The 25,678-nt window shown below is 33.2% G+C and overlaps 4 protein-coding genes across 6 annotated transcripts; 2 read left to right on the top strand and 2 right to left on the bottom strand.

The window, feature by feature from the left end:
• Positions 1 to 2,135: 2,135 nt before the first annotated feature.
• Positions 2,136 to 4,032, bottom strand: LOC100306016 (oligosaccharyl transferase subunit DAD1-like protein). Of its 2 annotated transcripts, none has more exons than NM_001354593.1 (5): positions 3,857 to 4,032; positions 3,740 to 3,787; positions 2,987 to 3,074; positions 2,753 to 2,889; positions 2,136 to 2,472 (listed from the first exon to the last, which is right to left on the bottom strand). In NM_001354593.1, the coding sequence occupies exons 1-5, from the start codon at positions 4,022 to 4,024 to the stop codon at positions 2,389 to 2,391; spliced, it is 525 nt and encodes a 174-aa protein (NP_001341522.1). In that variant the 5' UTR covers positions 4,025 to 4,032; the 3' UTR covers positions 2,136 to 2,388. The 2 variants fall into 2 exon arrangements, with proteins under 2 accessions (NP_001341522.1, NP_001236319.2); NM_001249390.2 differs by having other exon boundaries at positions 2,753 to 2,796.
• Positions 4,033 to 4,952: 920 nt separating this feature from the next.
• LOC100799653 (uncharacterized protein At1g32220, chloroplastic) lies at positions 4,953 to 9,124 on the top strand. 2 transcript variants are annotated; one of them, XM_003534243.5, is made up of 7 exons: positions 4,953 to 5,382; positions 6,160 to 6,253; positions 6,359 to 6,447; positions 6,544 to 6,599; positions 7,274 to 7,420; positions 8,095 to 8,220; positions 8,635 to 9,124. In XM_003534243.5, the coding sequence occupies exons 1-7, from the start codon at positions 5,264 to 5,266 to the stop codon at positions 8,913 to 8,915; spliced, it is 912 nt and encodes a 303-aa protein (XP_003534291.1). In that variant the 5' UTR covers positions 4,953 to 5,263; the 3' UTR covers positions 8,916 to 9,124. The 2 variants fall into 2 exon arrangements, with proteins under 2 accessions (XP_003534291.1, XP_040861014.1); XM_041005080.1 differs by lacking the exon at positions 8,635 to 9,124 and adding an exon at positions 8,319 to 8,579.
• An 854-nt stretch (positions 9,125 to 9,978) lies between these two features.
• LOC100799132 (uncharacterized) lies at positions 9,979 to 12,296 on the bottom strand. Its single transcript, NM_001255580.2, is given in 5 exon segments — positions 9,979 to 10,326; positions 10,898 to 11,000; positions 11,137 to 11,738; positions 11,999 to 12,096; positions 12,184 to 12,296. Coding segments are annotated over 5 exon segments (921 nt in total). The 5' UTR covers positions 12,259 to 12,296; the 3' UTR covers positions 9,979 to 10,283.
• Positions 12,297 to 15,965: 3,669 nt separating this feature from the next.
• On the top strand, positions 15,966 to 22,820 carry LOC100812829 (homeobox-leucine zipper protein ROC3). Its single transcript, XM_006587541.3, has 12 exons — positions 15,966 to 16,139; positions 16,369 to 16,623; positions 16,735 to 16,901; positions 17,134 to 17,251; positions 17,962 to 18,153; positions 18,614 to 19,084; positions 19,460 to 19,561; positions 19,662 to 19,874; positions 20,018 to 20,186; positions 20,814 to 21,082; positions 21,183 to 21,278; positions 21,853 to 22,820. Exons 2-12 carry the CDS (start codon positions 16,486 to 16,488, stop codon positions 22,318 to 22,320), a joined length of 2,403 nt encoding a protein of 800 aa, XP_006587604.1. The 5' UTR covers positions 15,966 to 16,139; positions 16,369 to 16,485; the 3' UTR covers positions 22,321 to 22,820.
• The last annotated feature ends 2,858 nt before the right edge of the window (positions 22,821 to 25,678 follow it).

Raw genomic sequence — 25,678 nt, 5'->3', positions numbered from 1 at the left:
TAACATAAATCTAAGTTAATTCTTTCAAATATATCACTTTCGATATTATTACTTTCAGAATGGAATTTTTATACGATAATATATATTGCTAATTCATTTGATGCATTATTGTCCCCTAGTTTGGTTTGTTATTGTTTGGAAAGGGATTTTCTTTGGAAGTTAATATAAAATGGTTCGTGCAAGTTGGCGGCTTCTCTATCTTGATATGCTCTATGCTATTTTTGTTAGCTTTTATCCTTTAACTCGTATAATCGTGTTTGATACCGACATTGTTACTTTGAAATTAGAGAAAGGAAGAAAAAAATAATGATTGATAGTATTTTTTTCACTTTTTTCTATTGGTACCTCACTTTAAAAAAAAAACCATGTAATTTATAATATTTTTTTCTCTGTACAAATAAAAGAAGCCTTTCACCAAAAAATCTAGATTGAACAGCTGTGAATGTTATAAATCTATTATGTGTTCGATTCTTAGCGATGAAAAACAAGAAAACTTCCTTAATTAATAGAAATATCATCTTCATATCAAACGGATCCATTAAGTTAATTTGCAATTAAGCAACAATATGCGTTATTGTCATAACGTACGGACTAAAAGTTTTTTGTTTTTTTTTTTTTTGAGGCAGGACTAAAGTTAAAATGTGCAAAAAAATGATATATGTATTCAACATTTAGTCTACTTAAGGAACACAGTATTTTATTAAACCATGAAAAATTAATTGACGAAGAGTTATATGCAATGTAAACGTCACGAAATGTCATTTTACAGCAGGATAACAGTTTAAGACTTGGACAGTAGACACACCTTTAATAAAGCTATGGAGAGGATCTAATTTTTGTTTTATGCACAAAAGAACTAGTTCTACGTACTACTATTAAAAAGATTAACAATGAGAATAAAACATATTAGCTCAAATCAGCTGCTAACCAGGGACGGATCAAGGTGGCAACCGTGGGCCCTAAAACCCTATATGGAATTGTTAATATACCAAAATTTTAGGACAAAAATCTAACCATCTTTTCTATTTTAATTAATTCATTTTAGGAATATAATAATTTTTTTTACTGAATAAAGAATATTATAATAAGTTAATATCTATTTTTAAAAATTATTATAATAATTTTAAAATAATTTGTTTCTCTCTTCTAGTCCCCTCCACAGAGTTGGAGTGTGGCTTGAAAGTTGAAAGCGTGACGCCTATGGAATCACCATCCTGACTTCGATCTTTCTTTGTGCAAGGGAGGTTCCTTCTCTCTCTGTTCATTTTCAAAGAAATCTCTCTAATTCATGGCATGGAGGATGGGACTGTGGCTCACGCTGTCGGTAAGGGATGGTGAAGTGTGGGTGGAGTTAGAAAAAATTAATCATTTATGTAATTATTATACACTCATTTATAAGCATACAATTATTAATTCACTGTCATGAGTTCAAAAACATTGTTAAATGAATTTGCATCATTGGGTAAGGAGGAAAACGAACAACCAACCAGACACACGAGTATAAAGTAGAGAACCCAGAAAATTTACAAGCATACATTCACACTAGTAGTACTGATGCTTGGGGAATGTAATAAAAATGGTTGTCCTTCTTGAATTTGTATTTCTCATCGTGTTTTTTTGTTCCTTCTCTCTTTTGTGCTCTAGTCACTGGATGATTAACAGAAGGATGAGTCAATGTGCTGTGTGAGGATATGAAAGGTTTTCATGTTCTTTGTGTGTTGATGATAATGAGAAATGTCAAGGTCAAAGTCAGTGTGAAGCCTTGATCGACTGTTTTTTTCTCGATGATGCTCTGCAAAGGAACATTGGAAAAGGGGTGGGGTGGGATGGGGGAAGATGAATTGATGAAGGATAGAAATATTTACATGCATTTTGTTGAATAAAAGCAAATTGAGTTCTCGAATCTTTTTGGTCAATAAAAGCAATGTCATAGATGGATTCATCAGGTATATATATCATATGCCATATGCTGCAGCATACAAACAGCTTTTCCTTTGCTCTTTTGGAGGCATCACCATGGTATCAGCTGCAATATACTACAGGCAGTGTTCTGCAACCATTAATTGCTTCTTTTCAAAAGAAAACTATAACTTGCCACTTTCTGAGTATTTTGGAGTAGTACTCAGATTTAGATATCCATGTGAAAAATAATACCTTCTGTAATTCTTCACCATTCAAAAGTTGTTTAAACTTCAAAAGATGGCAAAATCTCTTCTTTCAAAACAGAGAACCAAAAGTGGCGGGGGGAGGGGGAATCAACATAAAACTAAAGCAATTAGTTGGATGCCAGTTACTGTCTATAAATACTATTACAAAAAGTCTAGGTATACTACTAATTTTTATTATTCAAGGGTTCAATCGAAAACAACAACAGCCACACGAACCAATTTAACCAAGGAAGTTCATGATCACCAAATGAAGCACCAAATTACAGAGAACAAAATCCGCAAAAGCACGCTCAGGTGCAAGATCCTGCAGTAGGATGGAAAGTCAAATATCTGTAAGGATATATCAAGTGAATAAACCAACACATAGAATATGAAATCATTTCCTTCTTGCTTTGATTTGTCATGTTAAAGATGTAGGGATCTAAGTTTGAAACTACATCATTGAGACAGATTGTTGAAATATTAAATATGAATAAAAGAAAGCAAACCTAAAAATTTTGAGTTGCAACTCACATAGGTAATTGCAGGTTTTGGTTTTAATATATCAAGTCAGAGATCAAAATAGACAAGAAAAGAAATTTTACCTTGAATTCCTTGTTATCTTTATTCACTTGGATCCTGAGACAGACTGGTCCAAAATGAAGGAGGATAACAATGATCAGAAAGACAAGAACAAGATTTATGCCTATGTACGTAGCAGGTTTATAAGTCCCATGCTGCGCTGCGCATATGTATCTAGTAGACTTAGAAGACTCATAATGTACCAAAACATGCAAAACAAGATAGCCTGCAAATTGTAATAGATCTAGCACACTTACCAGCAAGAACAGCAGTTCCTACACAAGAAAGTACTCCTGATAGGAAGGAGTTAAATGGAAATGATCCCACCAAAGCCATGTAAACAACCTATTCACAGACAAAAAAAAATAAGAACACGAGTTTCAACAAATGTAACTTTAACATAAACCCACTAAACAACCTTGAGCCCTCACAAAAAAAATAAATGATTTCACCAGTACGTTTTTCTTCTAATGTTGAAGGAGGAAATCGTTAAACTAGAAACTAGACGAATATCAAATAAAGCACCAAGATTACAAATTTCTGGAGGAACTTCCTGGATCCACACTCTATGACTATATAGTTAAGCTAGAAGCCTAGAACGTCTATGACAAGCTTGCTTATTGCAATCCTCCTCTAAAAAAAGGTCAAAATAGAGTGTTTTATGACTGCAAATTTTAGAGCCTGTATAAGTTAAAGGCAAACAAATTCCGCTTTCCATTTCCAGTAAACACACATCAGAGGCAAATCAAATACCCAAATTCATTCATTGAGCTTTGGTTATCCGGAAAAACATGAATCTTCCTTCCATTCAGCAGATGCAGAAATGGCCTAAGAAGAATATTTGCTTCCCTTCCAGTTTTTAGTCCTAAAACAACTCCACACTAGTCAACAATCATCCAAATCTACGACTGAGGTTAAGAATTGTTTTGAAAACAAACAACTAGGAGATCTTCTGAATTCAATGAAGGGTTTTGTCTCCCGAATGACAAGAAAGAATGAGCGAAAAGTACCTGGATGAGAGCGGTGAAGACGGCATAGATTACGTAGAGGTCAATGATCTGAAAGAAAGAGGGTTAGGAAAAAAGAGAGAGTAGAAATTAGGGGAGAGGGAAAGATAGTTAGTTTACCTTGAGATTTGTTGGGGTTGAAGCATAAGCAGACCAAAGAGCGCGGAAAAGGTCTTGGGCGTCCTTGCTGCTACTGCTACTGCTACTGCTAGACCCACCCATTCTCTTCGCCACTTTCTCAGGGTCAGGTGTACATTTCAATCTCTCTTGGGCTTTAGGCCGAATCATTTTTTAGCAAAAGAACGAGGGCTGGTTAAAGGCCATTTGTTTCAGATTTTTTTTTACTTTTAATTTTAATTTAATAAATGTTGTTTTCTTTTATCTTATTTGGTATTTTAAAAAAATTATATATATATATATATATATATATATATATATATATATATATATATAATATGTTTTCAATAACCTTTGATGTAATTTACATGATCTAGGACTAGTGCAACTAAGGATCTATTAAGGTAAGTTTTTATAAAAATTACTTCTAGAGAAGAATATAAGAAAAAAGAAGAAAATGAGTTTCTTCATGTCTTAAAATGAGTTGTTTACTAGTTAATTTGTGTTTGTTTTTTATCTCTTAAGAAAATTATGAGAGAATTTCTATGAGTTAATTAATGATTAGTTAATGAAAAATTGATTTTAACTTATCAAGAAACTTATTTTTTTTCTCTTAAAAGTTTTTTTTAGAAAATGCGTCCAACCAGGTCCTAATCTATTAGGATGAATTAATTACTTACTCATTATTAGAATAACTAGAATTTATCTTTATTTTAAGTTAATAATTATTTTAATTAAAAATCAATAATTATACTATCAATGGCTTAAAAATAGAAGGGAAAAAAAATTAAAACTAGAAAACAAAAAGGTAAAAAAGCAATTAAAATAATAATTTAACAACCATAATTCACTTAACTTTTAGGCTATCCGAATTCATAAAGGTTTCATCTATATGGATTTGTTTGGTTGCAGTAGTTAAAGAATTTAACTGCCTTATAATACAGAGAACTTACTTAGATTTGTTTGCTTGTTGTGAAAAATTCATGTAAATTGAGTTTTGAAAACTCATTAGGATGAGCATAAAAGGCTTATCAAAATATTTACATATTATTCACTAATAAAGTTTTTATATTATAGAAGGAATCAAATTCATATTTTTTGGAATATCAGTATGATTTTTATCAACTATATCAATCATTATCAATTATTGTTGGTTCCTTACCATATTCTAGTTAGCTACCAATCGAAAAAAAAAAAAAAAAGTCAAGCGTTTACACTAGAGTTAAAAGAACGAGGAAAAATTACAATTGTAGAAGAGAGAAAAAGGCAATTAGTACCAAATTGAGTGGTTTTAAAATTTTACAAGAGGACCAACAAATTATACGCCCCTTAAATATAGCGTGGTGGAATGTCCAACTTCCATTCATTCATTCTTCTTCTCTTCTTCTGGAGCTAAGTGCCTAAGCTTAAATGGCGTCGTTTTTGTCTTCTCTCCCTGCCGTTTCCGCTCGTCCCATCCCCACTAGTGCCTTCCCTCTCAGAAAACCTCTCTTTCAAACTCCACCCACCTTGCATTTCAAAAATCATAGGTTCGTAATCCCAACTTCTTCTTCTTCTTCTTCGTTTTTTTTTTCTTTCGGATTTGAATTTAAAAAAAAAAACTTAATTTTTATTGTTTTCTGCTATTTTCCACTGTTCGGAACAACATGGAGCTTTGAAATTAGTTTACTGGGGTTTTTATTTGTTCGGTGATGGGTGATGTCACACTCGTCAATTTGAAGTTTAGTGTAAAACTGGAAATAATGAGTTGCAAGTTAAGTTTCAGGCTTGGTCAGTGAAGAAGTTTATGCTAGTGGTTTTTCGTTATTGCCTGATTAATGTCTAATATAAGGATTTTAGATGTTTGGTTTTGGACAGTGAAAAATTAAGTCTTTTCATGTTACATTGGATGATGGGATTTCAGGATGTTGTAGATTAACTCATTCAACAAGGTTCAATGATTTACCTTGGACGATAAGTATTTGGTATCGATCAAAGAAAGCATTTTTTGTCATAAATTACACTTCCCTTCCTCACTCTCTCTAAGTATGAGGTTTTAAGTAGTGATTTTGTACCAAAGTATACCTACTTTCTCAGTATGATTCTCAAAGTTCTTTGTGTTGCATGTGACAAACACTACTATCATTAAGTTCAGATGGTGTCTGCTTCAAGATACTGGTTCAAGTTGCCAGCTATTTAGTGATAGTTATAGACAAAGTTTGGATTCTCCTTTGCTTAATTAATAGGTCTTGATTGTTGAATGATCCAGGAAAGGATTTAAATATCTTCGATATGTGGTCTAATCATTCATGTATACTGTCCTGCAGGTTTGCCGTTAGCTGCAGTTACGCAGAAGCAGGTGTCAACGCTGATTCTAGCTCTAACACCATAGATGTTGTGGCTGATGTTAGAAGTGAACGGGTACGAATGAATATCCCACTCTTTTAATAGCTTGAGATTATTCACACCTTATGTGTTTTTGGATTTTTTTTGCAAAAATATCTGTGTAAATGTCTCTCTTTGTAGATTGTAGTCTTGGGAGGAAATGGCTTTGTTGGTTCTGCCATATGCAAGGCAGCAGTGTCCAGGGGCATAGAAGTAATAAGCCTAAGCAGGTTTGTCAAATGTATTTTGTTTTACACCTGTCTGCCTATCTGTCTCTTCCTCTCTGTATTTTGTTGTATTTATTTAGCCAACATTTTGTTTTACAGGTCAGGGCGACCTACTTATTCGGATGCTTGGGTAGACCAAGTTACTTGGATTTCAGGCATGTTATCTTAACCTATTACTAAGATACATCTCTTTTTTTTACTGCATTTGGTTAGGGGCATCCAAGCATACACAGGAAGAGGTTAGAGTGAGAGTAAACACCAAATCAGTTATAGAGAAGATTAGGCAATTATTAAGATTAGTAATGACACATACACATTGCTACACACTTCTTCATATCTTTCACCAATGTGTTTGTTACAGAACTTTGCATATTTATCTGTTGCCTTTCTAATTGTTGTGTGTTTGTATCCTTTGATTGATAAAAGAAATGTATGGGTATCCAACAATCATGGTATCCAACAATTTGAATAGATGTCAATTTAGTGTATTACGAATTTGTGGTAAATCAGAAGTAACTATGATAAAAGTGAAAACAGGATTTGCTTTAAATACTTTTTCAGATTTTTATACATTATGATTGGACCAAATAAAATAGAATGTCAATGTTATCTTCAATATTATCTTTTTTATGGTTCCTTAGCAACTGTTGGAGTCTTTCATATTAGCCTGAAGATATATACACCAAGTATGATCTGATAAATAAGATCCAATTTCTCCCTTTGGCCAATTATTCTGGTTGATTTGTGAGTATTTAAAAATCATAACAATATAATGTGTGTGCCAAGTAAGCAATTTTTCAAGTGATATCTTCATTTGCCTGATGAGCAGGAGATGTTTTCTATGTAAACTGGGATGAAGTACTTGTTGGAGCTACCGCAGTTGTTTCAACACTTGGAGGTTTTGGTAGTGAGGAACAGATGAAAAGAATTAATGGCGAGGCTAATGTTGTGGCTGTGAATGCTGCAAAGGAATACGGTGAGCCATCTGCCCATCTCATTGAGCATGAATTTTCAGATAAATTAACCTGTGTTCAGCCTTTGTTCATGTTAGACTATATTTTAGACAGAGTTTCATGCATACTCTTTCATAATGCAAGACATAACCTGTTAATAGCAATGTTCTCTGTTCTTTATTAGCATACTGAAACATTTCTTCACATTTCAGCTGGTTGGTTTGGATGAGAAATTAGAAACGAAGCTATTAGAGAGAGGGTTGGAGTAGTGCCTATTGTAGAGAAGATGGTGGAAAATAGACTTAGGTGGTTTGGGCATGTAGAGAGAAGACCGGTAGACTCTGTAGTGAGGAGAGTAGACCAGATGGAGAGAAGACAAACAATTCGAGGCAGAGGAAGACCCAAAAAGACTATAAGAGAGGTTATAAAAAAGGATCTCGAAATTAATGGTTTGGATAGAAGTATGGTACTTGATAGAACATTATGGCGGAAGTTGATCCATGTAGCCGACCCCACCTAGTGGGATAAGGCGTTGTTGTTGTTGTTGTTGTTGTTGGTTTGGATGAGAAATTGCTTTAAGCTATTTGTTTTGCATTCTATTTAGGATATTTCTCCTTTACGATCCTTTGGATTCGTGTGTGGAACCAAATATAATAAATTAATGTGCTATTCTGCTCTCACCTCTTTTCCCTTGCAGGAATTCCCAAATTCATCCTGATCTCTGTTCATGATTATAACTTACCATCATTTTTACTTTCATCTGGGTACTTTACGGGAAAGAGGAAAGCAGAATCCGAGGTTCTCTCCAAATACCCCAATTCAGGTAGTTATTCTAGCCTTTCATGATCTTGAAACTAAATTGGTATTCCACTTTTATAAACAAAGATCCAAGGTTCTAAACTCAAACCTATTTGCATATAGCATCACCTCTGCAAGTGATTCAATTTGTTGAAAAGTTTAAAACTAGTAAAGCTACAGCTCGTTTAGGATCCAGCAACAGATTTTGTGGAAGATGTTTATCATTCGTTTGAAGGATATAAAGCTAACTAAATGGATAGGTATTGTTTTTTCATTGGAAAATGTTAAATGTTAGTTTTTGTTAGCAGGGGAGATTGAACCCGCGACCTTTCCTCCCTTACCTTCTTTCTTAACCATCCAACCAACCTTATATCTCCTGGTATTGTTGGTTTTATTGAATTGCATTCTTGACAGTTTCCTTTGATCTTGACATCTTCAGGTATTGTCTTAAGACCTGCTTTCATATATGGGAAGAGGAGAGTGAATGGTTATGAGCTTCCTTTGGATTTGGTAGGGGAGCCAGCAGAAAAAATTCTACGAGCAATAGAGAACTTCACCAAACCTTTAAGTTCTCTTCCTGCATCTGATTTACTCTTAGCTCCACCTGTTAGTGTTGACGATGTTGCGCTGGCTGTTATCAATGGTGTCACAGATGACGACTTCTTTGGTGTTTTTACAATTGACCAGATCAAGGACGCTGCCAATAAAGTACGGGTATGAATATGATCCGGATATAGTCAAACGAGATAAACCTGCATTTACAATAATTGTACAGTCAGGGAGTAACTACAATGAGGCCATTTTCCTTGTGTTAATACCGGTGGCAGCTTTTGGAGCACAATCTTTTTTAAATTTTAAGGGAGTAGTGTGTGACTGTGTGAGGAGAATGGTGTTTAAAACAATACTAAATGTAATAAATGAGGTTCATATCTTCTTTTGTTGTCCAAGTATTGTTAGTTTATGATTCGGACCATTCTCGTGCCTGTAAATTCTCAAACCTTCTAGCGAACTAGTGATTTAATTAGAGGCTAACTTGTTAGATTTGTAAATGCACACTGCAGTGTTAGTATCTATTTCGTTTTTTATGCTGCATTGGAACATGGTCTTGAAGTCGTCATTAAGCTAAAAACAGGTCTAATAAGTATTGTAGAAAAAGAACAGAACGCAAAAAAATTAATTAAAATAATAACGAGTTTCTCACTTTTATAACTCATTTTAATAGGTGCTTTAACGATACGGTCTATGTGAAAAGTGAATCACATTAGGAAGTGTAAGCAAAATATTTACTAGTATCTGTGCCATTAATTAGCGCTGCGTGGCTAACGTGCATAAATAACACCAGTACACATTTTTCAATTCTGAACCGTAAAATAAAAAACTTGTGTAATATCGAGAGAATTTATATAAAAAAAATACCAACTATTTTTTAAGCTTATTTTAATAATTTTTTAAGGATAATTTATGAAAACAGTTTACAACCTATGAAAACAATTTAAAATTACTTAAGCACTTAACTAAATTATCCAAACGCATAGAAATAACTTCACTAGATTATAGCACATACAAAACTAGACCTCGGGTGATCTTCAACTTTGGCATTGACGCAAGTTCGCAAGCGTGATTGAGCTTCTTTATGTCATCATATAAACCAGTAACAACATTTCAACACAACAGTCCTAGTGATGTTAATCTTCAACCAAGGAAAAGAGCAACAAGTGATGCCATTACTCCTCTCTCGCTAATGCCAATTATTAAATACAGATAAAACAACAAAACAAAATGATTTATGCATTTTATAGTTCTGCATTCAACATCAAATCGGGCAACATATTCATGTCTGCAACAGAGAGTGAAAGCATTCCCTAAATATGTCCAGCAAAATCTTGCTAAGAAAACTAGTACCGGTGCATAAAAAATTATGATGAGCCAGCCTATCCAATCAGATCAGAATATACCAAAGTTCTTCTGATTTCCCAAAGATGTTAAGAGAAGAAGATCAATTGCCCAACTGTTGAGTATAATCACAAGTACTAGTATAGTTGTTTGTATGAGAACCCTTTTGACTCCGCTTGAAGAAGATGTAATAGTTCAACTCTGTCTTTTGTTTTGAATGGATTGTTCAGCAAGATACCTGTTATCATCATAATCATAACCCCAATTGTTATATAAAAGGCAAGGAGAGAATATATGTAGAGGTTTGTTGCAGATGATCCAAACAGCTAACTAATCATGCAAACCTGACAGATTTTGAAGCTAAACTACTATAATTCTAAGTTTCAATAATCATTTGCTCCAATAATACGTGCTTCAATTAAATGCACAATTGTATATAGCACAAAGCAGATAAAACTCAAGTTTTTTACACCACAATATGTGTGTGTTACGGCGATATTTGGCACTGAAATAACAGATATAATGGAGAGATAAGTATACAAATAAATTTGATTTGCCAGTGCAATATATCAAAACGTTATCTTGCCAAACCTTTGTATTAACAAAAAAAGGTTCCGCGGAGATTAAATTTGATTTTGACTAAAATGAGGTTAAAGCATTAGGCCAGCCAAAGTTCAGTAATACCAAATAACTATAGTTTATTAAACAAAAAAATCTTATCAATCACCCGCTAAAGCATGTTAGAAATATGTTCTTGTATGAAAAATGAACTACCATTTATCATAAATAAAACTTGGATTAACACTTACTTTCCAGTAAAGAAGCCAGCAGAATACCAAGCATTCAAAACAGCAGCAAGATCTGTTCCTGAGCCATTAATTTCTTCAAGTTCAGAATTGTTTCTCTCTTTCCCTGAATTGCATGTAGCAAACACAAATATACACTAAAAAAATCTAGATAGTAATGTAATAAAGCCACATATCTAGACAACAAAGTAGAGCGATAGAAACACAAAAAGGTGGAAGGACATATCTAGGAGTGGGCTTACCTTCATTCACATTAAAATCACCAGATATGGTTGTTCTAATAGTAGATAGTGCCTTCTCTGCAGCTCCCATTGCCATTTTGTGGATTTTACCATCTTCACAAGGAAATGACATTTTACGATCCATTTCCACAGAAAGATTGCTACACGGCTTGCTAACAGATGATCCACCCAAAGAACAACCAGGAACTGACGTGCATGGAGCCGGCAGACATTGACTGTAACACGGGCAACATGTACAGACAGCATTTGGATCAGAAACTTGGTATGCAGTCGCTGAATAATCTTGAGAATTGGAATATGGTACACCAGAGTTAGAATCAGCGGCCACATTTTGGTAATTCCAACCACCATATTGATTAAGTTGCTCCAAAATCTTCAACCTTTTCTCCTCAAGTTCATAGTACTGCACAACTAATTGATTATAACCATCTACAGCTTGAGCATATGCATAACCGTTCTGTGCATTCTGGATGTCTTGACCACTTGTTGAATCCAGATGATCCACCTGTGACTCTGTGTGATGATTTTCTTCCAACTTCGACAAATTACCAGTCTCACCTGAATCAAGCGCATCAGTAGCTGGAATATTCGTATCAGCACCCCTGTGTTCAATAAAGCAAAATAAGTTAACAAAAATTAACAGCAACAACAGAAATTACTGCTGTGCACTATAAGGCCTATATTGTCACCTAATTTATCTTTCACAGAATTAACACTAAAAAGAATATTTGAGAGACATTTTTTTTCTTAGTGGTATGACGGCATCGAGTTACGACTGTTTATCAGTTTATGTTATGTTTTATGCACTAAATAGGAGCACAATTATGAGAAATGGAAGGTCACACAAACATTGAAATTGTACCTTGTAGTGTCAAAATTGGAGCCATTTTCTCCGATCAGTGTCTTCGCCTCCTCTTGAACCGAGGCGGCGTCTTTGTGTTTGCCGCTGCTATGCATTTTCTGTAAATTAATTAATCACAAAATTGTCAGATTAAGACCGAATTTGAATCTCGAAAAGTGAAAATATGGTTAGGAAGAGAAGAGAACGTTGTAAGTAGAAATAGCTTGGTCGAAGGCATTGATGAGTACTGAATCGTCCCATAGATCTCCTTCCTTCCCCATGCTTAGAACGGAACAAAACACCAATATCGATTCGATTCGATTCCTAAAACCCTTCTCTTCTTCAACTTTATACCTAAACCCCTCAGTCTCTCGCCACCGCTAAGTTAAGTAAAAAATTACAGGGTTGAGCAAGTAATTTTTTTTTTTAATTCTTCTCATTTTTTTTTTCTGATAACAGATAATGTTTTTACTGTTCAACTTCAAATTACTATTAAAAATATTTTAAAAACTAAAAATAAAATAAACATGATTTATAAGAACTAAAAAAATAATTTTATTAAAAAATGTTAAAATATAAGGAAAAAAATATATTTACATTTTTCAGAGTTTTGAAAAAAATTAGATTTTTGGTGCACGGCTAAATAGAGGATTTAAGTGTTTTTTGTTTTATAATTTTTTTATATAGTATTTATTGTCCTTTTGAATTTATTACTTTCACGTCCCTTAATTTAAATAAGTAGTTGGTGTCTAAACTATTATTTTAAAAAAACAATGTTATTTTTTAGGGGAATAAAGTAGGTTCTTAAATAATAGTATTTCTTAATTAGTTCTCTGAAAAAAAAAATTGATGAAGAAAATTTATTCATATATAATAATTTTATTTGATTTAAGTAAGATTGTTTCTCATAAAAATATTTATGATATCTATAAAAAAAATTGATTTACTTAAAGTTCGGTAACATGGGAGACAAATTTAGATTAATATAACTGATTAACCCAACATTTTCAATCGTATATATCTAAATCATAAAACTAGAGAAACATAAAACAAAGGGATATTTGCTTTAAATAATCATGATATATTTTCATGAATTACATTTCTTAAGAATATTGTGACTAATTCTTGGATATAATTAAAATGTTGTTTGATTAAACTTTAATATTTTTAGGAATATTTTTTAAAATTTAAAATAATTTAATTTAAAAATAAAGAAAGAAATTTATTGACATTTTAGAAAATAAATTTCCTTTTTCTTATAAAAATGTCACATTCTCATCCTTCCTCGTGAAAATAAAAGTATAAGAAAGTATAGTAAAAATGAATGAAAGTTATAATACTCTTAGAAATTAATAATACGCGAGAATAATTTTGTAAAGCTGGTAACAAAACATGTGTATGTAATAGCACACAATCATTTTTGTGCAAGGAGCAATATGATTCTTCTTCCTTCACTTGTGTTTGTATTTCAGTTTCAGCCAACTAAACTTTGTTTGGTGTGAGCAATGCTAACTGCTAACTCTCAATCCATCCCGGCCCTTAACTGATTAGTTTTTTTTTTTGAAGAACCTTCACTAATTAGTTATGAGATTAATTAGTTCACATATTAATTTTCCTGTGAGATTAATTGTTATGATTAGAAGTTACAACTATCCTTGCTTGTGTAAAAAAAAATCTATCCCTGCCTTAAAAAGAAGTTATAACTATCCACTTATTCGTTACAACAATTTTTTTCTTTGAAAACTAATACTAATTAAAACTAATTCGTAATTCAAAATAATAATACAAATTTATGTAAAAAAAAAATAATACTAATTAATAACTGCTACATGCATAAATAGTGATAAAAGAAATGAATATTAACTTTTCTCATTCATGTTACACATGTAGTTGGTTTTAATTGAATAGTTGATGAAGAGATATAAAGTTGATACAATGGTTAAGGGAGAAAAATCAGAAAAAAAAATGCAGATTTAAATGTTCATTAGTAATGCTAACAATTAAGTTTGCATGATTAATACAAGTATTTTAGTTATTCTTATTTAATTAAGTTTGCATAATGTATACATTAATTAATTGACTTTGTATCAAATACGTTTTATATTTTAGCTCAAAAATAAAAATACGTTTCATTTTTATGATAAATTTAGGTTTTTCTCGCATCTTTTTACCTACCCATAGTGAGTTCTTGACTTCTGGTCACGTTCCTTAAAATGTCTATTCAAATTAATTTGCCCATATCTAATATACATTGGCTCATTATTTGTTAATCCAAATGAAGAAACATTACTACAAATCAAACCTTAACCAATTAGTAACATTAATTTACGCACACCCTTTTTGCTAGTAGAAGCATCTACGTTTCTTCTTCCACAAACAAAGCATGCAATGACTACTGTGAAGTCCCTTTTTTTCATAAGAACTAAGAAATGGTTTGAAAGCAACATAAATTGACAAATTTGACCCAACCATAAACTAGGAACTTGGGCTCCCCCTCATGATGCAAAATTTAAATTTGTTGCAGAATGATCATAATTAAATTTCCAAGGCAATAAAAATCCCTGTCTACAAATTTATTTCCATAGGGGCTTTGGATCGATGGCGTGGACCCCACCTGAAAGTGACACCCTTGGATCTCACGGGTTTCAGTGTCAAACCTCATTTAATAAGTCACCCCATCTCCCACCCTTAATTTCCACCATCCAATTCTCCAATCTCCTTCTTCATAAATTAACGGCTGTGATCTATTTGACCCTACTACTACTTTATGACCATTCTCCATTCGGTTACAAATCAATATTTCTCTCACTCCCAAATTAAAAAATTGCCAATTACCAAACATGCCATCTCTCAAAAAGTACAAAGTGTTACTATTATTTCTATTTAATTAGTATAGTAGTACTCTTTCTAATAAATTTAATATTAAAATCACATAATTGTACGTACTACTTAGTAATTGAGATTCTTCAAAATAAAGAGAATAACTCTCAGGTAATTTAGTGAATTCTGAAAGACAATAAATTGTGTTTTTGACAAATGTTAATACAACAATTTTATACAGTAGTAATATTTTTTATATCACAAAAACTAAATATAATTTCATCTGAATAATCTATTTATTTTTTAATGTAAATATTTATCACTTAGATTATCAAGATTACGATTTTTAAAGAAAAGATTAACAAGATTACGAATTGGGTTAAGCCAATTTGTATAAGAAAATTGGATATCATATGCCCATGAGGTCTTGGGTCCTGTCCACAAGGAAATTTAACTCATTTTTACTCTATATATACTTCTAACGTCATATATTGCAACAATAATATATGCGTTACTTTGACGAAATTTCTACTAACGTTGGCATTGAAGTTGCTTTTAGAAGTACCTATCAATTTTCCACGATATTTCAGTCACATTGAAACAACAGTTGAATTCAGAAAAAAAAAATTAAAAAAATTGAACTTCAAATACTTCACAGTCCACCTTAAACATATCATTCACATTCATCTAAGATAAAAATCAATCACTAATTTTAATTAGATAATAGTATTAATAGAAACATTAAAAGCCTTATCTTTTTATAAAGCTGTTTTTCATTTTCATCACATCCAGCATCGATCTCAATCCAAACTCTTTCTTTTCACACCCTATGAGTAACTCAAACCTGACATCATCCAACACGGCGCGTGTATCCCACTCTCTTCCTTGGAAGACGTAAGGAGGCAGGAAGCGCGTGGGAGAGGAACTGAGAGGAAAAAAAGGTTTGACTTTGGTGAAGGGTGTGGGAAACGTTTAGAATGGCCATTAAGAAAGCACCACGTGGAGCGTAACAGCCGACGTAGTAAGTATTGCTGATCGGTTTCTGTCAACCCGCATTTACCATTTACAGTAAATTTATTAAATTAAATTAAATTAACCCATTTATTACAACACACTATGAATTGAATGAATGAATATGAGCATTATATGAAGAGAGAGAGGAACGTAGAAAAGAAAACTAGGATAAGGTAAAGGACTAAGGAGAAAAAGAAAGAGAAAGAGAGAAAGGGACTCTGTCCCCTTTTGTGTGCGTGTGTTTTGTCAACTGAGTGAACTCTCAAGTGAACTAACATCACCAAAAAAACCACTCTCTTGCAACCTCCTCATCACATTGCTCCTTCTGGTATTCCATATAACTTATTAACTTTGATTTTTTTCTCTCTTTAATTTTTTCTTTTCTTCCGATCATGTAACATGCTAAAAAATAATTTGTAAGATTCTGGTTGGTTGGTTTTGTAGGGAATCTTTTTCTCTTGTTTTTTTCTGGGTTGAATGAGAATAATGTTTTGATAGTTTAAAGCTTTTTATTTGTTTGGTTTCTGATATGGGAAAGTTTTGTTGTGGGGTGTTAGAGACAGGTTTGGCTCAACTGAAGTAAGGTTTGGTTATCTTATTACCTTATCTCTCACCACATTTAAAAACACACAAAACACAGTTACACAAGTGAAGTGTGGTTTTGGGAAGCAAGAATGTATGGGGATTGCCAAGTTATGTCAAGTATGGGAGGGAACGTAGTAGTAAACCCAGACACCCTCTTCTCTTCCTCGATCCAGAACTCTAGCTTCAACTTCATCCCCACCATGCCCTTTCAACCTTTTCCTTCCATGGTAATTAATTATTATCAACCAGTTTTCTTCTCTTTTTTTTTTCTTCTGCTTTTTGCTAAATCTCTCTTCTGATCACTTTCCTTGCCATTAATTTCCACTTGCACAAAACAGAAAGAAGAAGATGGGATCTTGCGAGGGAAGGAAGAGGTTGAGAGTGGATCAGGGAGTGAACAATTAGTTGAAGACAAGTCAGGGAATGAACAAGAGAGTCATGAACAACCCACAAAGAAGAAACGTTATCACAGGCACACTGCTCGCCAGATCCAAGAAATGGAAGCGTGAGAACATACATTCTTCTATCTTTCTAGATCTCTTTTTTTTTTTTTTTCTCTTTCCTTTGTGATGAAACTGAAACTTAAGGTTTTAATTTGTTGTTCATTGTTGCATGTGTAATGTTTTTCGTTTAATCTATAAATATTAATTGTTAGCATTATTATTTTTGTAAGTTGAAAATTCGAACTGCAATCTTTTTTCCTTTATCACTAAACTAACCTTATATTTTTTTGGCAGTTTGTTCAAGGAATGTCCACACCCGGATGATAAGCAGAGACTGAAACTGAGCCATGAATTGGGTCTTAAACCGCGCCAGGTCAAGTTCTGGTTCCAGAACCGTCGAACCCAGATGAAGGTACGCTGAAAACTTTATTATTATTACTTACAATGCTTCTTCAATCTCAGCCTCCATTAAAAACGTTCACTTTAACGATAGTAATAATATTCGAAACCCTAAACTGCAGTAGTACATGCTCTTAATTCCACCCACTTAATTGAAAGTCTCTCACTACATTTTACTACAGCACGTTTCCCAATGAAACTGCCTTTCCTTGGCTTTTGCATTAAAACTTTCCTATGCCCTAATAAAAACAGCTACACAGCCAGTGAGAGATAAAATATTAAGAAAATAAATTTTAAAAAATATAGTATCAATAATCAATAGTAAATAAAATAAAATAAAAGAGGAAGAGTGGAAGACTCTCATTTACTTGTGGTTCTTGGTATGTCCATCATACAGTCTGTAATCCATTAATGTACGCATTAAACCCTACCTGTCACAAGTGGTCTCAAACGCTACTCATATTTATTGCTATTATCATTACGGTTTTTAGGGTTTGAATAAGGGTCTTCTATTACTCCTAGCTTCATAAAATTTTTAAAGCATTTATTTACGTTTTAGGATTACACGAATTATATACATGAAGATAGTATTCATCATCATTACTATACATGTTACTACTGTAGTATGTTATAACATTATGAAACATACGGAAGAATTTTTGGAATTTTTGAACTAACTATTAATTTTTGTTTGATTTTTTTTTTTATAATTTGGGGACATAGGCACAACAAGACCGTGCAGATAATGTGATACTTAGAGCTGAGAATGAGTCTCTTAAGAGTGAGAATTATCGGTTACAAGCTGCACTGCGTAACGTAATTTGTCCCAACTGTGGTGGCCCATGCATAATGGGTGCTGATATGGGCTTGGATGAACACCAAGTTCGCATTGAAAATGCCCGTTTAAGAGAAGAGGTATATTTTATTTTATAACTTCAATTCAATATGGAACGTAGTTGATTAAGTTTCCTTCTGATATAAAGAGTATGAACCTTCTTAAGGTTTGGAAATGAGTTTAATGTATAAGGAGTTTTTATATATACTATTAATTAATAAAAAAATCATTCATAAATAATTCTTAAAAATAATTATTATAAAAATTAAGAAATTAACATATATATTGTCGATCCATATTAATATAATATAATTATTTTAATGGTACTTTTTTCTTATTCATAACATTGCCTTAGTTTTGATTTGGTATGTTGTGGTCATGCATGAATTGTTCCATTAAGCATAACTTAAGTATATGATTTAATTTTTCCAGTAATATAATATTTTTTATCAATAAATATTAGTTATTAATTATTAGTTGTTTTTATTAGTCGGAAGGATTTTCTCATTTCTCCCAGTAAGTTGAATGTTAATTTTGCAGTTAGAACGCGTGTGTTGTCTCACAACAAGATACACTGGGCGTCCAATACAAACAATGGCAACAGGTCCTACTCTAATGGCCCCTTCATTGGATTTGGACATGAGCATATACCCAAGGCACTTTGCGGATACCATTGCTCCTTGCACTGAAATGATTCCTGTGCCAATGTTGCCTCCCGAAGCTTCACCTTTTTCTGAGGGTGGTATCCTAATGGAAGAAGAGAAGTCTCTGACCTTGGAGCTTGCCGCTTCCTCCATGGCTGAACTTGTGAAGATGTGTCAGACAAACGAGCCACTTTGGATTCGAAGCACTGAGAGTGAAAGGGAAGTGCTCAATTTTGAAGAGCATGCAAGGATGTTTGCTTGGCCTCAGAATCTCAAGCATCGAAGTGAGCTAAGGACTGAAGCTAGCCGTGACACTTCTGTGGTTATAATGAATAGTGTAACTCTTGTTGATGCTTTCCTTGATGCTGTAAGTGAATATTGTTGAATTTTTTTAACATCCTTTTGATTTCTATTAAACTTTTACTTTCATATGAAAAATACAAGTGTCAAATAAGAAGTTTCATATCTTTCTTAGTTACACGAAAAAAATGCAATGTCTTTCACCTTAATCTTTTTATTTTACAAAAGTTTCACTGTATTTATAATTTTCTTACACTACTTTCTACTATTTCTTTTAGCGGAATAAAAAGTATGGTAAATGATACTTTTGTAACATTTACAAAGTTATAGACTGAAAAAAAAAAGTCCTGTGAAGTTAAACTTGTTTTTCCTTTTTCTTTTTTCCCTTCTATTTCCATACGTTTTTCTGATGACTTTGTCTTTTTTACATTTTAAATTTTAGCAAAAATGGATGGAATTGTTTCCTACAATCGTTTCAAGAGCAAAAACTGTCCAAATCATATCTTCTGGTGCTTCCGGTCTTGCAAGCGGGACTCTTCAGCTGGTAGGTGTCACATAGCTGTGTAAACATATTTAATTACTAGCATCATCATAGTATAGTTTAGGTAGATTATTATTGATATATATTGCTTGTTGTTTTACAGATGTACGCAGAATTCCAAGTTCTTTCTCCTTTGGTGTCCACTCGTGAGACTCATTTTCTTCGGTATTGTCAACAAAATGCTGAGGAGGGAACCTGGGCCATTGTTGATTTTCCTGTTGATAGCTTTCACCAAAATTTTCACCCTTCTTATCCTAGATACTGCAGGAGGTCCTCTGGCTGCGTGATTCAAGATATGCCAAATGGGTATTCAAGGGTAATTCCTATTTTCCAAAGTATTGTTATGTATGTGTTCAAAATTTTACAAGCTTGGTGCTTCTAATGATTTCATTTCCAACATTTTTTGGCGTACGTGTCTAATTTAATCGTTTTTTTTTTGGACTATATGTGTAAATGTAGGTAACATGGGTTGAGCATGCAAAAGTAGAAGAGAAGCCTGTGCATCAGATATTCTGCAACTATGTGTACAGTGGAATGGCATTTGGAGCACAGCGTTGGTTAGGAGTTTTGCAGAGACAATGTGAGAGGGTCGCAAGCCTCATGGCCAGAAACATATCAGATCTTGGAGGTTCTCTTAATTTTATCTACCTTATCTTAAGAATTGCATTAACTTAAATTAACTCTCTCTCTCTCTCTCTCTCTATATATATATATATATATATATATATATGTATATATATATACATATAATTAACAAGGAAACTGTGGATGAAAAAGTACTACTTCACCTAAAACTAGGCTAGGAAATAGGAAACCGGATAGTCCTAGGATAAAATAAATAAAATTTTAGGTCTATTAACCTTGTTATTAGTTTTTTAAAGTAAAAATTTCACACATATTAATTAAAATGCCTTACAAATCACTCTATTCTCTTAAAAAAATAATTTTTCAATTTTTAATGTAAGATTCACTTTTTGTTGGACCGATCCTCCTAATTTAAAAAAATAAATAATAATATATAAACACTCACATATTATATATAATTAGTTATAATTAGTTGACACTCTTTATTTCTCTCTTTTCATCACACATTCACACCAGACTACTTATAGCATATATATTCCTTTCTCTTCTATCTCTTTCTATCTGTCTAAATGTAAATTAGCACAAGATGTCCATGAAGAGTTTTTCAACAAATATGCATATATGTTACATTAACATGTGACACATATATGTTGTGTATTATAATTTGCAGCGATACCTTCGCCAGAAGCGCGAAAGAACTTGATGAAGCTAGCTCAAAGAATGATAAAAACGTTTAGCCTTAACATGAGTACCTCTGGTGGTCAATCATGGACAGCCATATCAGATTCCCCTGAAGACACTGTTAGAATCACAACTAGGAAAATCACAGAGCCTGGACAACCTAATGGCGTGATTCTAAGTGCAGTTTCAACTACTTGGTTGCCCTATTCTCACACCAAGGTCTTTGATCTCCTCAGGGATGAACGCCGCAGATCTCAGGTAGTGCAAACCCTTTACAATTCAATATTCAACTCTTAATCCATTGCATTTTTTAACGGTTAACTGATGAATATCCACTTTCTTTTTTCTTTTTTGTCAGATGGATGCTCTTTCCAATGGGAACTCATTGAATGAAGTGGCTCATATTGCAAATGGCTCACATCCAGGAAACTGCATTTCTCTTCTTCGCATAAATGTAAGATCATTGTCCGAATTAATGGAGTATTGTTCTCTGATAGAAATCACCTTTTTCCCTGTCCCCTTCTTGTCTCTCCTATAGAAGAAAAAAATATGTGCTGATTTGGATCCATTGCACCCTCATCAAAAGTTGCTCTATCTAGACTTTCTATTTGTTGTTACACTAACGAAAAATATTTAAAAAATAAAACTTAGATGTAATGCCATAGGTCCTTTTTTTCAATATTGAAGTTTGACTTCCAAAATAAGCTTGACATCTAGGTAAATTAAAATTTCAATTTTAACGAAAAATTGGAGAACACTCTCAAAGGAAAAACTAACAACCAATAGAAAAATGTTTTTTCTTATAGTAATTTTTTTTTTCATTTCGGAATCAAATATAATATCAAAGGTTTATAATAACTGGTTCATCATCTTAAAAATCAACTGAACTAGTTAGACTCCCTTCACAACTTGTACTGGATTGAATACCAAATTGTGAAATTTTTAATTTGATGTGAAATGGTCTAATTAGAATGCAAGTGAAAGGTTCTCTATTCCAAACCTTAGGTTATTGTTACATATATATGCAGGTAGCGAGCAACTCATCCCAGAACGTAGAGCTAATGCTGCAAGAGAATTGCACCGACCAATCTGGAAGCATAGTAGTGTACACAACCATCGACGTGGATTCGATCCAGCTAGCCATGAGTGGTGAGGACCCTTCTTGCATTGCACTTCTTCCCCAAGGCTTCAAGATAGTGCCAATGTCATCACCACCCAACAACGTTGACACACCCATCATCGATGCCGCAACAAACTCATCATCAGAGCCTCCTCCATCTCTCAACAACAACAACTCAGGTGGTTGCCTCCTGACAATGGGGCTGCAGGTTCTCGCGAGCACGATCCCTTCTGCAAAGCTCAACCTCTCGAGCGTCACCGCTATCAACAATCACCTTTGCAACACCTTGCACCAGATTGAAGCTGCTCTTTCTTCTTCTAGCTCCCATGAGAATGGCAATGGCTCTTTCCTTTGCACTGAACCCACCAAGCAGTGAAAAAAAAAAGTAATCACTTAGATGATTAATTCCTACCTACCCGTGTTTTGTTTCCTTCTTTGTGTACCCTTTTGGATTTTATGGGACTTTGTAGTGTTAGCTTTTTGTGTGGATCGATCAAGGAGTACCAAGAAGACGAAGAAGAACTATTATTATGCTTTGTGCTAGAAGAGAAGAATGAGGGTAAGAATGTTTAGAATAATTTAAGATGTGATTGAGTAGGGATTATTAATTAGGTAGGGAAGTGTGTTAGAAAACTAGGTTGTGTGTGTGAGGGTGTGGTAAGAATATTTGAGAAACAATGTGGAATGGCATGAATTTATGTGTGTGAGGGACTGAGGGAGTCAAGAGCGAACCAGATAGTACCCTCGGCTTTCTAGTGATCAGAGATGACCTCACCAGTGAGTAAGGGTGCTGTGGTTCGGGAATTGACTCTTGTTTCTATGTCAGCCTCTATAGTACTGTGTTCATTTCAATATTGCTTATCATCATGATTCAAATTGGATTTGACTTATAATTCTCTTGTTTACATTCTGTCTCTCGTTTCCACCTTCCTTTTCTTTTTAAACCTTTTTTCTGATTTATTCTTTCACGGTTTCACCACTCATTCTTTTATACACAAGCACAACATAATTATCCATTCCAAGATTTTAAATTGATGCACAACAGTGTGGAATGACATTTATGTCCGACCCTCGCCGGGTCATGATTTCATCACCATCTTTGACATTATAAGAAATTGTGAACAAATACCTACCAATACAACTGTGACTATACTTATTGAGAAGTTCAAAGTTTTGACTTTTGACATGTAGTCAAAATTGTGGTCACAAATCCTTTTTTCAAGACTTGATCCATTCTATTGTGATAAGTATACTTTTTTTTAATGGTCATTCAATTATAAATTGACATGATTCCGTTGCGGAATAATGTTCCCGTGAAAAGAGTATTTAAAACAAAATATAAAGCATGGTGGAGGTGTATATAGCAATCTGGAGGTGCGAATAACATCTCCCCTCAATTTTCTATTTGAGCTTCGTGGATGTCCAATCAATAAGAGACAAGACCCAAAGACAACAAAAGGGTCATCTTATGCTTTTGGACAGTCCATTTGTTCTCTTTTCTTCATGCATTATAGCTTCAATTTAATTTATTCATTTCCTAAAAATCAGAATATAAGAAAATTATTCAAGATTCCTAATTAAATTTGACAGAAAATAAAATAGATAATAATTTCTCGTCTATTTTTCTAAATATGTTTTTGAGGACAAACTAAGTTAAAATTCACCATAAGTGGCTTAAATCTCATTAAAAATAATAGAAAAAATTATACAATCCAAGGGATATAGTGTACATTCACATAAAACTGATTTTCTCATTATATATATGAATTTGTTAACACATACTTATTTTTTATAGCATGAGTGTGTTAACAAACTATACCATTAATATATTTTAAGATAAACTCTAGTTATAGATTGCTAACATACTTGTAATAAAAATAAGTGTGTACGTTAGCAAACATCACGCACACTTGCTTTGCTTTTCTGGAAGTTCCACCAATTTTTATGTGTTCCAGATCCATCATTCTATAAAATAACCAAATAATAATTAGGTAGCGCAGGGTAGTTTTGGGATTTTGTAAAAATTAAAGTTAAAGGAGCTGCAGAAAGTATTTTTTTAGTGCGTGAAGTAATTGCCCAAGTCCAATCTTATGACTCAATTTAAACCTCCTGGATAAAAAAAGAAGAAGAAAAAAAAAGGCCCACCTTCTTTCACACCTGCTACTTTTTCTTTCTATATATATATTTTTTAATTCTCTAGTTTCCTTTTTCTTTCTGGATCTGTTTTCCTCCTTTCTTGTCATCAATTCGGTTCCTCCAACTTCTAGCTCCGACCATTGATTGTACAGCATAAAAGGTTCATTCTATAATCATTGTCGGTGCCCATCAAACCAATTTCGAAGTTTGCTTTACGACCAAGAGTCCAAGCGACCAAGCCACTCAAAATTTTATGGGTGTACTTTTTTTCTCTTGGGCCAATTGACTTTTGTTTTGTTTTTTTTTTAATTACTCCATAATTAGTAACAAGTAATTTAGTCTTTGAAAGATTCCTAATAATTGAGTATTGAGTATTTCTTCTTTAATCATTAAGGTTTCAGTCTTAATAGAATATGGTATACGATAAAATTCATAAGGGGGCTTTCTAATTAATAAATGAACAATTGATGTTAATTTATATATTTTCCCCCTCCACATTTGTAATAATAGTTGTTCCCTAACTTTGAGGCCTTTATTCTCTACTTTATTTGCTAGTTCGTGACAAATGAAATTGGTCTAAGATTAGTTCTAATAGTGTAGAAAACTAAATCAAATGACCTACAAGTTCGAGGCAACTAAAATCTTTTAGCTTTAACAGACAGCGGAAAGGAGGGAGCAAAAGGCACAACATGAATTTTGACCAAGATTCTTATATATGCATGCTTAAGCATGCCATGCAACACTTCCTAAAGCAAGAAGAAAGATGGAGGAGACAATTGAAGCTGAACCTCTAACAATGACATCGAAAGCATAAGATTCCTTTGAATGAAATGAGTATATGTCGTTTAGGCAATGGCCAACCAAGTCATTCATAATTAAGGGCAGATTTTGAGAACTTGTCGTTTTGATTTTGACTGATTCAACGAAAAAAGATGAGGTCCAAGTCATGGTCTTTATTGCCTAACATAAACACACAACATCACTGTCTAAAAAAACACAACTCGGTCAAGGGTTTCAAGAGTGTCAGCGTTTTAGCCATTTGTGATTTTGAGCCAATCTCTGAAGAAGCTCAAGAAATTCATTCTTAACGTCTTTATTAAAGTCTTAGTTGGTTTTAACACACTGAATAATATTAAAGGGACTAGTGGCCAAATGATTGAGGCTATATATAAAAACTGTGTCTCTCGTGGTTGGGGTTCACACCATATAGAAATTTTAAATTTTAAATTTTAAATATCTTTGCTAACTTTGTAAGGAAGTTTCATTTCATAAGCAGATACGTGCTATATTCAATTTTGAGACTTTGATGCCAATTCCACCACACCCTTGGTTTTCATTGTTTTTAGCTATACGAATCGAATTATTTGAATTCATCTACAAGTTCAACGCACGTGTTCTAATGTGAAAGTAAATTAAATTTATTTTGAGAAAAATATTCTTTGAAAGGTAAAACAAACTAAGAATTTTATTTGTTCTATTTTGTGCTGGAAAGTCACGACAGATTAATTTAATTAAACTCATAATAGTAGGTAGGGAATATCTAATTATCAAGGATCGATTATTTTAAAATTTGAGTTATTACGCACTAGAAGATCCAA

The sequence above is a fragment of the Glycine max genome, chromosome 9 (genome assembly GCF_000004515.6).
Source record: "Glycine max cultivar Williams 82 chromosome 9, Glycine_max_v4.0, whole genome shotgun sequence".
Classification (NCBI taxonomy): Eukaryota; Viridiplantae; Streptophyta; class Magnoliopsida; order Fabales; family Fabaceae; genus Glycine; species Glycine max.
The sequence above is the reverse complement of the archived record's forward strand: the minus strand, read 5'-3'. Positions and strand labels throughout refer to the sequence as shown.